General features: G+C 42.4%; 2 protein-coding genes across 6 annotated transcripts in view; one reads left to right on the forward strand and one right to left on the reverse strand.

Annotated features, from left to right (window-relative positions):
* PPP1R8 (protein phosphatase 1 regulatory subunit 8) overlaps window positions 1-15,052 on the reverse strand; it is a 373,418-nt gene that overhangs the window by 317,828 nt on the left and 40,538 nt on the right. The gene's annotated exons all lie outside the window — the stretch shown is intronic.
* WASF2 (WASP family member 2) overlaps window positions 1-15,052 on the forward strand; it is a 343,739-nt gene that overhangs the window by 303,589 nt on the left and 25,098 nt on the right. For 3 of the 5 annotated variants that reach the window (XR_011166638.1, XM_069079521.1, XM_069079520.1), the window contains one exon: window positions 14,303-14,475. Coding sequence is in view for 4 of the 5 variants with exons in the window: in XM_069079521.1 (XP_068935622.1) it covers window positions 14,346-14,475 (130 nt within the window). In the remaining variant the exon portion in view is untranslated. Of the gene's footprint in view, window positions 1-4,983; window positions 5,077-5,482; window positions 5,619-14,302; window positions 14,476-15,052 lie in introns of all 5 variants that reach the window. The other 2 variants (XM_069079523.1, XM_069079522.1) reach the window with 2 other exon arrangements.

Consider the following 15,052-nt stretch of genomic DNA (forward strand, 5'->3'; position numbering starts at 1 on the left):
TCTCATCCCTCCACTTCTTGAGAAGGCAAGCAATTTGATTTCGATTATGCATATGGGATCATGCAAAATCCATTTCCATCTTAGTTATGTTGTAAAAGAAAACACAACCAAAAATAAAACAATAAAAATAAAGAAAATCTGTTTTAGAAGTATGCTTTAATCTGCATTCAGAGTTGATCTGGAGGTGGATAGCATAGTTCATCATGGGGCCTTTGGGATTGTCATGAATTATTGTCTTTATCAGATTAGTTAGTTGGTCATCCTTAACATATTGCTGTTACTGTGTGTAGTGTTCTTCTGGTTCTGCCTGTTTCACTTTGCATGAGTTCATATAAATCTTCCCAGGGTTTTCTGAAATCATCTTGCTCATCATTTCTTTAAAAAAATAATAATTTATTTTTTGTTTTCAACGTTCACTTACGTAAGATTTTTACTTTTAAATTTTCTCCTCCCTCCTCCTCCCCAAGATGATGTGCAACCTGATATACACTCATCATATACATTCATATTAAACATGTCTTCACGTTAGTCATGATGTAAAGAAGCTTTAGAATTAATGGGAGGAACCAGGAGAAAGAAGAGACAACACAACAACAAAAAAGGAGAACAAATAGTATGCTTCCATCTGCATTCAGACTCCAGAGTTCTTTCTCTGGATGTGGATCTCTGCTCGTTTCTTATAGCACAATAGTATTCCATCACAATTATATACCACAACTTGTTCAGCCATTCCCCCAGTGATGGGCATTGCCTTGATTTTCAATTCTTTGCCATCACAAAAAGAGCTGCTATAAATATTTTTGTGCAAATAGGCCCTTTTCTCTTTTATTTGATCTTTTTGGGCTACAAACCTAGTAGTAGTATTGCTGGGTCAAAGGGTTATGCAGTTTTATAGCCTTTTGGGCATAGTTTCAAATTGTTCTTCAGAATGATTGGCCTAGTTTACAATTCCACTAACAGTGCATTAGTGTCCCAGTTTTTCCACATCCCCTCTAGCATTTGTCATTTTTCTTTTCTGTCATAAACTAGCCAATCTGAAAGGTGTGAGGTGGTATCTCAGGGTTGTTTTAATTTGCATTTCTCTAATCAGTGGTGATTTAGAGAAATAACCCTCTTTTAAACTACAGCCTTCATATACTCTGTACTTCAGGCAAACTGGATGATCATGGAATCATACATTTAGCTCTTGAGGGATTTTAGAGATCACCTGATCCATCTCCCTGACTTTACCGATGAGAAGATGGAGACATCCTTTTCTTATCACTCTGCTTTTGCCCATGTTTTTTTTTCTTTTTTTTTTTTAAGCAGTTGGGGTTAAGTAACTTGCTCAAGGCTACACGGCCAGTTATCCATGTTCTTACCTGTATGGAATATTTCCCTCTTCCTACCCACCCTCCACCCTCAGCTTTGCCAGTTGAGGCCTTTAAGGCCTAGCTCAGATATTGTCCTCTTTGTGAAGCCTTCCTAGAGTCTTCCAGCTGCACATGCTCTCTTTTCATCGGATGTCATATCACTTTGTACTTTTCTTGCATCGATTTTTGTTGTGCTTGTACATTATCTAGTAGACTGTAAGCGCTTTTAGGGTAGGGGCTATGTTTCGTTTTACTTGTGGTTTTCCCAGTGTCATAATGCACTGTCTGTAATGAGCACTTAAAAGTTTGAATGAGTAAGTGAATGTTACTCATAATCCCTCCCCTCAATAATCAGTCCTTCAATATGAAATAATTTCTCCCTCCAAGGATTTTAGTCTTATAGAGGCAATAAGACCTGAATATTCAAATCTGCTGTGAGGCCTGCTGATGGAGAGATTACTTCCTGCTGGGGTAATCAAGGAAGGCTTTTGAGGATGAAATGACATTTGAGTAGGACCTTGAAGGATGGGCAGGAATTATAGAATTGTAGCGTTTAAAGGTCCCTTAGATCTTCCAAGAGGTGTCAGACTTGGCATTCTAGCTGTACTCAGAAGATTAACATGTATTAGGAAATATTTAAGAAAATAAGTAAAAATTCAGTAAAACATAGATAGTATTACCAGCTGGTTTCCTCAGTCAGTAGGTAGTACCCACCTAGATATACAGTTTAATGGCGCTCAATTTTTATAGTTTTATACCACTGTTCAGTCCAACCTGCCAACCTCCCACTCAATGGAGGGAATTAATCCCTTCTATTACATTCCCAAAAAACATTCTGAGAAGGGTTCCATAGGCTTCTCCTAAGGGGTCCATTACACAAAAGAAGGTTAAGAACTCTTGATTTAATGAATAAAGCTGGATTCTTGCTCAGCTATGGGCAATTTGACCTCATCTAGAAACCCAATTTCTAACTTGATGGCAAGCAAGCAATTTAGGATCCAGGTTGGTTTTCTTTTAGGAGTCTCCTCTCGGGATGTTTCTTCCCCCTGCACTGCTGTCCCCCACCCCACAATCCAGGTGAAGTGACTTGCCCAGGGTCACACAGCTAGTAAATGTCAGGTATCTGAGGTGGATTTGAACTCAGGTCCTCCTGCCCCAGGACATTTCTTTTAGATCTTTTTTTTGGCTCTGACCTGTTTTTCATTAGCATAGGAAACTCACAGGAAAGAAATTCCCTTTACGTATGCTGCATATCAAGCAGCGTCCATGTTAAACCAATTTTCCTTCAAAATGTTTATTTACATTTCCCTGCAGAGCCCACCCCAAAAGGTGAGGAGCACTTTATTTCTACCTCCTGGCCTCTGTTGAGCCAGTAGACAAAAAGCCCAACTGTGAGGTTGTTTTTTGATGATGCTTATGGTTGTTTGATTTGGACTGTTCTCACATAGGTTCGCCAAGAGCAGAATCAGAACAAACTTAGGATTCATTCGAACTCATGACCATTGGCTGAATGTTATGCTATTCTTTAGTCAGGCTTTATTGAGTCTAGGACTTTCTAGTACTAAGAAATTTACTGTGATCATTCTCAATTTCAAGAATTTACCAGTTGATTAAGTAGGCTATTCAGATGTATTTGTTTACTTTTTACACTCCTTTCTGACCTCTTTGGAGTTACATACCCCCTCTTTATTTGATTTTATGACACCTTTTCTCCCCCTCAAATGTATTGTATGGCATCCCCTAATTTTTTTTTAAGGTAGATTGAAATTAATATGACTTTAAGAATTGCACAATGCCTCTGGATGAGTAGTGACATGTGGTTGGGCAACTAGTCGTTCAGTGCTGGGTGTGCATCTCGGCCTTGTAAATAACTCTTCCTTATTTATGCTAGGCAGCTAAAGAAAGAGCTCATCTCCTTTATTTGTTCTTCTCATGGAGTGGATGGACTAGTGGAATTTGGGTCCCTCCTTACAGATTTGAATTGCCTGATCATCACCTTACCTCATCTGTAATGCCCTTTCCCCTTCTCATTGTGTATCTAAAATCTTCCCTGCTCAAAAGTCTTTCCTAAGGAGCTCATAAAATTGTCTCCATCTTTGGAACTCTCACGGTGCCTACATTTGTCAGTTTATTGCATACTGACCTTTGGCAATCCCCATTGAATCTTTATTGATTTGTCATGTTTCCCAAACTGGATTTTGAATCCCTTGAAGGTCATAGTTGATTGATAGGGTCCTACCTTGAAATTCCTGTTAAGGAGTGGTGGTGTCTCCCTCATCTATCTAGTCTCTTAATATTCCTCTTACATACTTAGGGTTTTCTGACTTGTATGCCATTTATCTCCATTTCTGTCTTAGCACCTGATAGTAAACTCCTTAAGGGTAGGGAGGGTGTCTCAGTTATTGTACTACACCTTAAGCACTGAACACGTGTTGACCCTAGTAGACATTTAGAGAAGACTGGTGGTTTGACCATTTTGGGGGAATGAGTGGTAAGTGATTATAGTCCAGAGTGACTTTCTGTAAAAGGCGATGGGCAGGGAGAGAGGGTGGAATCCTTGTTATGATTGGCAGCATAGAATAGAGGATATGGAATTTCAAGCCAGTTTGCTCTGTAATCTCACTCTCTGTTGCTTGGATATAGTTGTGATTGCTGGGTCTCTCTCCTTACTTTGGTTGGTGTGTGAACAGTTCACATCTTAGATTGCTGCTTCTGACTGTTCAGTGACCACACGGTGTGTTTGTATATTGCCCTGGGCTGTCAGCAAAACATTCTGCTGAATTTTCTTTTTTGTTGTTGTTTCTCTGCAACCTTTTTTTTCCCCTGGCCTTTTGCAGTTTCGTAAAGTCGGGTTCTTTTTTGGCTTTTCCAGCCCAGGGAGGGAGCAGATACTGCAGAGAGAAACTTGAAATGTGAAGACATCATAGAAATTAAAAGGAACAGTTAGACTGTTGGCAGGATGAAATGAGACTTACTCAGTGGCTTGATGGGAATTTCGGTTCTGATTATCTCCTTCCTTCCTTCCTTCCTTATTTCTAAAACTGCCCACTGTGTCTAAGCCACCAGTGGGTACTCTTCTTGGCTTGTCCATGAAAAGCTTTGCTCTTGACCAGTATACCTACCTATGAGAGTATGGAGGGAGAGAAGACCTAAGCTCCATTCCCAGTTAAGGGAGTCACGTAGAATCAGCAACTTTTTCATAACCACCAGCCTTGGTATATACAGAGAGTGCTGGGTTAATGACTCCTTGTTCATCTGAGAACACCTAGGCTGCATTACTTCCTTTGGGCAGTTCTGAATTTTTAGTCACCAACAACAAGCTGGTGACCAGTCCCTTTTGGCATTAGCTAGAGACATGGAAGTCATGTTTGAAACTAAGCAGCGGTTTATTGTGCTTGAGTATATTATTAAAAGACTTTCAGTGACCCAGAGAGGAACTGTCAGCTAGGCTGGACAAGTTTTCCCCAATTAGACTCCCCAGGTAGTCTTAATGGCTCCAGACCTAGTAATTCAATACTCTTAAGTATTGACTGAAAGGATAAAACAGTTGTTGTTTGGTCCTGTCCAACTCTTTATGACCCCATTTGGGGTTTTCTTGGAATTGTTTGCCTTTTCTTTCTCTATTTTGTAGATATGGAAACTGAGGCAAATAGGGTTAAAGTGACTTGCGCTTCCTGCCTCTAGGCCCAGCACTCTACCCACTGTGCCACCTAGCTGCGCAAGGGTAAGACAGAGTACATGAACACCAATGGGAATTGCGGGTAGGGTTTCTGCATTTATGAGTGGAACTGGACTTCTTAGTTTGTATTTGATCATTTAGAGAGAAAAATAGAAAGGCTTAGGTAGTTTGAAGTTACTGGAACCATGTAATTTTATTTGGAATTTGCAAGAAATTTATTGATAGTTTGGGCAGGTAAAATGTTGGCTCTCTGGGTAAAAGTAAAATATAAAACATTAGGACTGGAATGGAATAGAAATCATTGAGTCCAAGTTCTAATTGTATTAATGATAATGTTACCAGTTTCAATTTAATATTTTAATTGTCTATTTCACAGGGTTGTTGTGAATAGGATTCTTTGTAAACTTTAAGGAGTTGTATAAATGTGTGGCTGTTGCTGTTTTTCTTCTAGTACTTGCCTCATTGTAGTGACTTGAGATTTTCCAAGGATATACCAGTGGGAACATAAACTCTGGCTACTCCTAACTCCAACCTGGAAAGGCTTCCTGGTCCAGGTCTGAGTTCATTAGCAGAAGACTGGCCACCAGGTAATTAATTTGGAGGACATAGCAACTCATGAAACTATCTAACTAAACTAAAAATACAGATCTTTTGAAGTATTGTGATTAATCATTTAATTGTACAAATACAGTATAAACACAAGAATTATTATTAATAATAATACTGTGCAGATCCCTACTGGGTATTTTAGTCAAGATGGGAATATAAAATTTTATATGAAGAAATTTTTCTTAAAGACTCAATAAATGAACTTGGTTTCACATGACATTTCTGGATACTGTATCCAACTATACTTTTGTACTAATGAGAAGCAGGATCACAGGATCAATAATGTCAAGTAAGCATTTATTAACCACCTAAGAAGGACAAAAACCAGCCCTTGCTCTCAAGCAGCTCACAGTCTCATGAGGGAGACAGCATGCAAACAACTGTGTATAGATGGGCTGAATTGGAGAAAGGCACTCACATTAAGGGATAGCAGAAGAATTTCTCATAGAAAATGGAGTTTCTCTGGGATTGAAGAAAGCCAGGGATTGGCGATGAGAAGAGAGTGCTCCCAGGTGTGGGAGGAACAGCTAGTGCAGACCTCTGGAGTGCTCAGGGTGCTGGAGGACAGGGACTGCACTGGGGCAGGGGCATGGACAGTGTGTGGAAGTGCAGTAAGCTAAAAGGAGAGTGGATAGGGTTAGGGGGGAGCAGATTTGGAAGGACTTTGAATGCCAAACAGGATTTTACACTGAGCCCTGGAGATGATAGGGAGCCCTTGACATTTATTGAATATTGATGCCGTGGTCAGATCTGCACTTGAGGAGGATTGCTTTGACAGCTGAATGGAGGATGGACTGCAGTGGGTTGAGATTTGAAGTAGGTATTGCAATAGTCCAAGTGTGAAGTGTTGAGGGCCTGCGCCAGGGTGGTGGCAACTTTAGAAGAGAAGACGGGTGTATTGGAGAGCTGTCACAGAGGTAAAATCAACAGGCCTTGGCAACAGCTTGGGTGTGGGAGATGAGACAGCATGAGGAGTTGAGGATGGCTCCTGGGGGTGTCCCTTGACAGTAATATGAAAGTTCAGAAATGGGGAGGGCTTGAGGGAAGAGATGAGGTCCGTTCTGGACATGTTGAGTTTGAGTTGTTTACGGAATATCCAGTCTGAGATGTTTAATAAGCATTTTGAGTTGTAAGACTGGAGGTCAGCACAGAAGTTAGGGCTGGATAGGTAGATCTGAGAGAGATACTGAAGGCACCTGCTTCAAATATCAGGTTTACTAGGGCTTGGTGGCAAGGGGATCTACCTCAGGAAAACAGGCAGAGGCAGAGAGAGGAGGGAATGAGGAGGCAAGGGAGCCTTTGAATCACCTGCACTCCTTTCCCCCACAGAGTGGGGTCTGGGCGGGAGAGCCTGCCTAATACACCTTCCGCTTCAAAAGGTAGCCTAAGAGCAGATCCAAAGTGAAATGGGCTGCATTGGAAGCAGTAAAGGCCTTTAAGCTTTGATTGGATGACCACTTGCCAGGGATGTAGTAAATAGCCCTTTGCTTTTTAAGTTTCCATGTAACAATGCATGTTGCAGTTAATCTGTGTGTCTTGTTTCTCATACTAGACTATAAGCTCTGTGAGATCAGATGATATTTGTAAAGTGCTTAACCTGGTGCCTGTCATATAATAGACACTAAATAAATGTTAGCAGCAGCTGCTGCTGTTGTTTTTGTTAGGTAGCTGGGTGGCACAGTGGATGGAGTGCTGAGCCTGGAGTTAGGAAAGCCTGAGCTCAAATCTAGCCTCAGACACTTAACTAGCTGTGTGATCCTGAGCAAGTCATAACTCGTTTGCCTCAGTTCCCTCATCTGTAAAATGAGGATCATAATAGCACCTGCCTTACAGGGTTATTGTGAGGATCAACTGAGATGATTGTAAAGTGCCACAGAGCAGGTGCCCTGCCCTTCCCTTCCCTACATTTTCTGTTTCACCCCAGTGCCTGAAAGAGCACTCCAAACACAGGAGTGGAGCAGATGCTTATTTAGATAAGAATTGGACCAAATGGGGGCGGCTATGTGGCTCAGTGAATAGAGCATCAGCCCTGGAGTCAGGAGGACCTGAGTTCAAATGCAGCCTCAGACACTTGCTTACTAGCCTTGTGACCTTGGCAAGTCACTTAACCCCAATTTCCCTGCCCTCCTCCCTCCAAAAAGCAAAAATAAAGGAATTGGACCAAATGACCTCATAGGTAACTTCTAGTTCTTGTGACTTTGAATAAATTGGTTTCTTCTACCCTGCCTTCCTTGCTTCCAGGAGCTTTCTGCTGGTAAAGAAGACCTAGAGTCCAGGTCTCCCAGTTCTAGTCTCTTATACTGTCTTCTTTATAAGAAAACTTAGTTCTGGTATATTTAAAAAAAAAAAAAAAAAGGGAAGGACTAGTTCTGGCTATGTTTGAAGCAGACCTTATGGAGAAGTCAGTATTAGAAGCTAATTTTGAAAACAGGAATGAGTCTAAGGTTTTAGATTTGAATAAAGTTAATATTAGAGGTTGACTGACGAGTGATAGAATGGAAATAAAAGGGCGGTTTTTGCTTAAAAGGATAAGAACAAGGTATAGACTCTACAGGTCTGAGCATCTCCTACTAAATAATGAATTGAAGCAGTATGATAGTGTAACTATACATTAAGAAGGCTACCATGCTACTGCTCCAAAGAGAAAGCAACTGTGGGGGCGGGGTGGGGGACACAACGGGATAGACCTTGGTGTGGACCCAGAGTTTCTGGGATTCTTTTTCAGAAATTGGAAAGTCTGACAAACATGTACACATCTGCTGTGTGTACCACCGCATATCAAGGACTGAGATAAACCTACACTTCAGATATGACGAGATGAAATCCTTGCTCTCATGAAGCTTACAGTTTAATAGGAGCTTAGGGCACAAATAGTAGATACTTCTTCAGTACTTAAAGGATATGTGAATTCACTGGTGCAGGTGTTCCCTCCCTGATAGAGACTGAAACTCCTGGGTGCCTTAGCAAATGTTCTCATAGGTTGTTGTGCCTCAAAAATGTCACCTAGTGGCTAGCAATTGGTGACAAGTCTGTCAGACTTAGCTAGGTTGGTTTCAGATGAATGCTACCCAGCCACTAGGCCCAAGGCCTCCCTAAAGCTCCCCTTCTGCTGGCATGACTTGGGTCTCCATAGCTCAGGAGAGCCTGGGAAGAGAAGGATTGGTTTCAAATCTCAAATAAGCTTCTCCTCTAGTTGCCCCAGTTATCTTCTTTGTTCATAAAATCCATCCCAGGAATTCTACTTCTGTCTTGCCCTCTCTTCTGTTACATTTGCCTTGTGACCTAAACAGATTTGCCAGTAACGCTTTGTTATGTGTTTTTGGAGAAAGAGACTGGTTATATTTGTATGTTCAGCCCCACCCTGTATCTCAACAGGAAGTGGGTGGGTGCTTAAGCCTATAATGAGGCATTCCTGCCTGTGGTTGCTGCCTGGTAGTGAAGGTTCTGCATGCCACAGTAAATTCATCTTTCTTTAAACATTTCAATAGCCAGACTCAATTATTGTAAGCTTGAGTGCCCACCCTCTTTGACTTAAACTGGGAGGGAAGAAGGAGCATTTTAGCTTAAATTCTTATAGCCATTTATGAACACCCCCCTTGATTAAATGAAATATTTACTAAAGTCTACCAAAAGAAAAACCAGGCTTAGAAAACAAACCCCCTTTCTCACCTACCCCTGCCCAAAATGCTGTCGTCTGTAGAACTGGGAGAATGCAGAAGTCCTAATTGCCACACATACAAAAACCTCCACATTCACCCCCATCCCCTGCCATTGCTAATCAGCGTTTTTGGACTGCATTTCAAAGGGGAAATGCTACAGGAGGTTTAGCTCTGGTGGTGATTGTTGCTGTAGCTCTGAGTTCCTTGCTGTTTAGGTTGTGTTGCTGTTGAAATCTTTAGTTATCATTGGATGACCTGACCTTAGTTCAAGGAAGCTATATTTTCTTTGGTAAATGGCTTAGAGAAAGACAACTTTGCAGAAGCAATCAGGTACCTATCCTTTTCCCTGACAATAATAAGAATTCAGAGTTTGGACTGAAGATAGCAGCCCCCCATCCCTCTTCTCCTGACTGTTTTTAGGGTCTTGGGACAGGGCAGAACTTGCCTGGGGAATCAGTGAAACAACCATCGCTATCTTGACACCTCACCTGAACAAAGCCAAGAGACCTTGAATCCTGGGGGTGTCTCCCATGAGGAGACTTAGGGCTTAGACTCAGTGTCAAGCCTGAACATTGTAAGACTTCAGGGATATAACAGGTATCTCTCTATGTCTACAAACACAGGACAGGCTCCAGTGCTTTGTCATGATCCATAGGGCTCTGGAGCTAGTTCAGATGAAGACCTTGAAGGCCAGGATATCTTTAGTTTCCAGCATTTTCCTGCTGTGTACTGAGGCAGAAAATAGGCAAGGAAGGGGAAAGATGGGAAGAATATTTGTGTCTGTAATGGGGATGTGGAGCTGGTCAAAAAAAGTCAGAATTTCCTTGGGGAAATCCTTTCCCAAAACACCATTTGTACTTTTTGGGGGCCCCTGCAGGTCCTGGCATCAGGTAAACTGAGACCCAGGGAAAGAACTTAGTCACCTTCAGCTTGGTTTTAAAGTATAGGTAGGCCATGTCAGGAGGTGATAGCTTGGGTGCACAGAAGAAAAGTTCTTAAATTTGAATTTATTCAGCATTTATCAAATTCATACTATCTATAAGGCCTTGGGAATACAAGATGAGAGAGAGTTACTTACTGTCCACAAAATGTTCATGGTTAAATAAAAGAGTGAAACATGCCTACAAATAACTGTCATTCAAAATAGAAAATTATTAAGTGCCTGAGAGGTCCAACCCAATGGCTTAATTGATTCAAGGACAGGAGATATGGATTCTAGCTGGTGAGGTCAGGAAGACCTGACAACGGGTGAAGGATGTCCATAGGCAGAGATGGAGGGGGGAGTGTAGTCCAGGTGTATGCAAAGGATTATGGTAGGTAAAAGTTAAAAAGGGAGGGTGGAGATGAACCATGAAGGGCTTTGAATGCCAGAGTTTATAGTGAATCCATTACCTCATGGGGAGACACAGTAGGGTGGTAAGAGGTTCAGAGGCCTAGTTCACAAGTGGTACTTAGGCAGCAGCTGTGTGAAGGGAGAAGTGGGATGAGGCAAGGAGTCTAGGTCAGATCTCAGAAGGACCTTGGAGTGCAGACCTACCTTTCCTGATTGACCAAGGTGTTAGTGCCTCCCCTAATGCCCTCATATTTATTTATTGTCTTTGTAAATATTTTGTATTTCCTTATGTGTTGTTTCTTCCTAGAGGATGTAAGGTAAGGTCTTTGAGGGCAAAGCCTGTTTGGGCTTTGTCTTTACATCCCCAGCACTTTGAAAAGTACTTAGCACATTCAGAGGAGGTGATGAATTAATGCTTATTGATTGATTGTTGATGAATAAGGAAATTGATGTCTAGGAGACATATGCAACTTGGCCAGGCCCTTGTATCTATTTTTTGAAGAGCAGAAATTACGTAGTCTTAGTTCTTTTCAGCTCTCACATTCTATGACTCCACCTGGGCTCCCTGGTTCCAGTACAGTGTTCTTGCTGTTCCCTCAGACAGCAAAGATTCCAAAGCTACTCCACACCAAGTTTAATTGCATTTACCTATGGCATAGTCCAAATCCTATAAACTTCATCTAAATGTTGGAAAATGTGGCCTGGATTTTTGTTGTTAGAGTTGCTCTTCATTGCCCACTGATCCAGGAGGGGTTACCGTGTGGATAATATCAAACAGTAGTCATTACTGTTTGGCTTTGGGAATGCATAGCATAATTTTTATTTTGTAGCAGGGAATTTTCCTTAGAGAAGTATTTGTTTTGCTTAAGTGAGAATTAAAATATTTTAATTCCCCATGCACATGCCACATACCAACTGATTGTCAGGAAGGCTGATTTTTGTGGGGAGTGGGTTAAAAATTGGTCATGGGCAGGCTGGCAAGTCTAGTTTATGATAATTCCACACCCAGGAACCCAGGTCTCCCTGAATGAACGAATACTCATGCAGATAATTTACCATATTTGAGTTTCTGTACCTTGGGTAGGTAGAAAAACAGACTATAGTAAAGTGTTTGTGCCACATTGCCTGGTGCTTCAAAGTTGCTGCCCATCAGACATTTGCCCAGACAGTCTGGAATCCACAGTTCCTAATCAGGTATCCAGAGGGAAAGTCTGGAATGAATGTGGTGCCAGTGGCCATGCTCATCTTTACCGCATTCCCAGAATTTCCAGGCTGTCTGGACCTTTGGGAGAGGCCAGGACAACTTCTCAGGTGACACACTGATGTGGCTTCCAGTGGTGACTGAGTTATCCTGGTCCACCGTTGCATTTCTGGTTCTACTGGAAAAGTCAGATGTTTGGATTCCTGGAAACCTCCAGGTATCAGTATATGGGACCCAAGGAGGCTCTTATTTGTGTCCCCCTTCTCTTCTTTTAAAAAAATATAAATTTATTTATTTTTAGTTTTCAACATTCATTTCCATAAGATTTTGAGTTTTAAATTTTCCCCACTCTCTCTCCTCTCCCCTCCCCGATGCAGTCTGACATTAGTCATGTTGTAAAGAAGAATTAGAACCAATGGGAGGCACCACAACAGAACAGACCAGACAGCCTGCTTTGCTCTGCATTCGGACTGCATGGTTCTTTCTCTGAATGTGGAGGGCATTTCCCATCAGTCTTTTGGAACTGTCTTAGGTCCTTGCATTGCTGTGAAGTCAGTCATCGCACAGTGTGGCTGTAACTGTGTACAGTGTTCTCTGGTTCTGCACATTTCACTGAGCATCAGTTTGTACAAGTCTTTCCAGGTTCCCCTTCCCTTCCACCAATAAGGTAGTGCTTTATGATTTATACATGTTCTCATTGGATTTCCACAGCTCTCTTCCCATTTTCAGTTCTCACCTAACTGTTTAGTTATGGAAGCCCAGAAAGCTAGTGACCCTCACTAAGAGCTCGTGTTTCACATTCCCTGGGTCACGGTGCTTCATGGAAATGAAAGGCTGGAAGAGATCTACTAACGGGAGAAGCCTGGGATTCCAGTAAGGAAGGGCCCTCATTTGGAGAGGAGCTTAGCAGAGGAGTGGAATGGAAATGATTTACTTACATAGTAGAATAGCATTCAGGAAACACCTCTGCACCCCAAAGATAGGCCCAGCTGCCATGAAATGACTATTAAAGGGAGGTTCAAAGTTATGAGCAAGCAGCTGATTCTCTTGGTTCTTGAGCTGTTGCTGTTGGTGACAGGAAATCTTGTTCCCCAAGCTGTTGGCTTCCTGTTTTATTTTTACTCAGAGCAGATCAGAATGTCCATGACAAGGAGCAGTCTGTTCCAAAGGGTACTGCTCCCCCTTTGAGCCTGAAGGGCTTCGTTTTACTTCTTCTGAGTCAGTATCTTGGTTAGCTTTTCAGATCTGTGATGATCAGCTTGGTTTAAGCATTTTGTAGCTGGGGCCAATCTTTTGGTGAGATTTGGTGCATTAGTGTTCTGTCTGTTTTAAGGCTTTTTGTGTAAGTAAGCCTGTGCCTTTGCCTTTTAGAGGAGTCGTAGCAGTGGGAACTTGAATAAGCTGATGTGTACCCTGACTTTTCACCATTTCTCTAGTACAAAGGCCATTAGACAGTGTTAGATTTCATCAGTTTTATAGAATGTGAAAATAGGACCTGGCCATTGTCATTTGACTATAAGTCAAATCCTTTTGGTTCAGAGTAAAGTTCCCTCCTACCCTTGTAAAACTAGGAACTTGGTAGATGAAGTCTAAAACAATGGATCTGGGGGGGGAGGAGAGGATTTCCTAGGGAAAGGGACTCATCCAACAGGATAAGAAACAGTCACTAGAAGGTTTCCTCGTTGGCAGGAGATGCTTCCCGCTGTCTCAAGAGCTTTTCAGCCCAGGTGTATTGTGCCTAGACTGGAGGGAGAAGAGATATTGGGGTAGAAAGGGGTGGGAGGGAGGGCAGGGTTGGGAATATCACAGCACATTTTGCACAGCGTTGTGTTTGGCATATTGAACAGGCAAATTTTCTTTGACGTTCTTTCATTCTGTCAATTTACAGACTAAACTTTAGTGGTGTTAGTAGATTCTGGCAGCAAGTACTTAGTTGCACATTTAACAGTCACCCATCAAGGAAGAACTGGAAAGGTTATGTCCTGACGTGTATCAGTGGAAGGGAAAAATCACTATTGGCAGCTTGATTTCATCATGGAGATACAGATGACAGAAGCCCTTTTTTGATCCTGTACAGTTGGTGGCCTGGAACCTAATCTGTCCTAGTTACCATCCCTGCAAGGATGGTGTCCATGCCATCCAGTGCCTGCTGAACGGGCTTTTCTCTAATCCTACCCCCCTTGCCTGCTGAGACAATATTTGGCCAGGGAAATTCTTGCTTCTCCAAGGTGGGTAGGTTTTCCATTGCTGCCTATATCTATCAACAAACCTTATAACAGCTAAGTCTTCTTCTCCTTTCCCCCCTCCCCCTTTAAATATAGAAAAGGAATCTGCTTTTTAAAAGATGGGTCAGGGAAGGGAGTATTCTATAAGCTGTTTCAGATCAGAGCAAAGGAAAAAAAAATCACACAACCCTAGTGTGCCTGGAATTTGTGGTTGAGTAATACTTTCCTGTTATTTCTTTTTTAGGTTGTTTTTCATCATTCAGAACATTGCCTGAAGCAGGTCCACCATGCCGTTAGTAACGAGGAACATCGAGCCAAGGCACCTGTGCCGTCAGACGTTGCCTAGCGTTACAAGCGAGCTGGAATGCAAGACCAACATCACCCTGGCAAATGTCATTCGACAGCTGGGCAGCCTGTGTGAGTACCGCAGAGAGCCTGCGCTCTGCCCTCAGGGGTCGTTGGTGCTCTTTATTTAGTTCCCTTTCCTCCCATGTTCCTATTTCTCCCCCATCTGCCTTCCCTAGGTAATGCAAAGATATATTTATTTATTTTCCCCCCAAAAGAGAGTTCCTTTTGAGTACAGATTTCTTCCCTTCAGTCCTCTCTTCACTGCCACCCCCTTCCCTTCTCTTTCCTGCCTCCCTCCCGCCTCCCCCCAACCCTCATCACCCCACCTGCTTCAGAAGACATCCGTGGGCAGGGTGGTAGGAAGGGCTGCAGCAGGATTGCAGATGGAATGACAGAGCAGAATTCTGTGTGGAAAGTGGGAGGTTCACAGAGTGGCATCTTGGGTCGGAGAGTGTGCCTGGGATTGCAAGAGCTGTTTGATGGAGCCTGACTCTATTGAAGCCTCAGATGTTCCCATCGTCCTTATCTCTTTGTTTCCCTTCCCCTCCCTTTCACAGAGGTAGAGAGTCAGCTTGTGCATTGGCTTGTGTGATCTTGCTGGCTCGCTTTCTCTCTCTCTCTCTCTCTCTCTCTCTCTCTCTCTCTC

This window comes from Petaurus breviceps, unplaced genomic scaffold (genome assembly GCF_028583685.1).
Source record: "Petaurus breviceps papuanus isolate PSGF00001 unplaced genomic scaffold, PetGlider_PUasm1.0 91041, whole genome shotgun sequence".
Classification (NCBI taxonomy): Eukaryota; Metazoa; Chordata; class Mammalia; order Diprotodontia; family Petauridae; genus Petaurus; species Petaurus breviceps.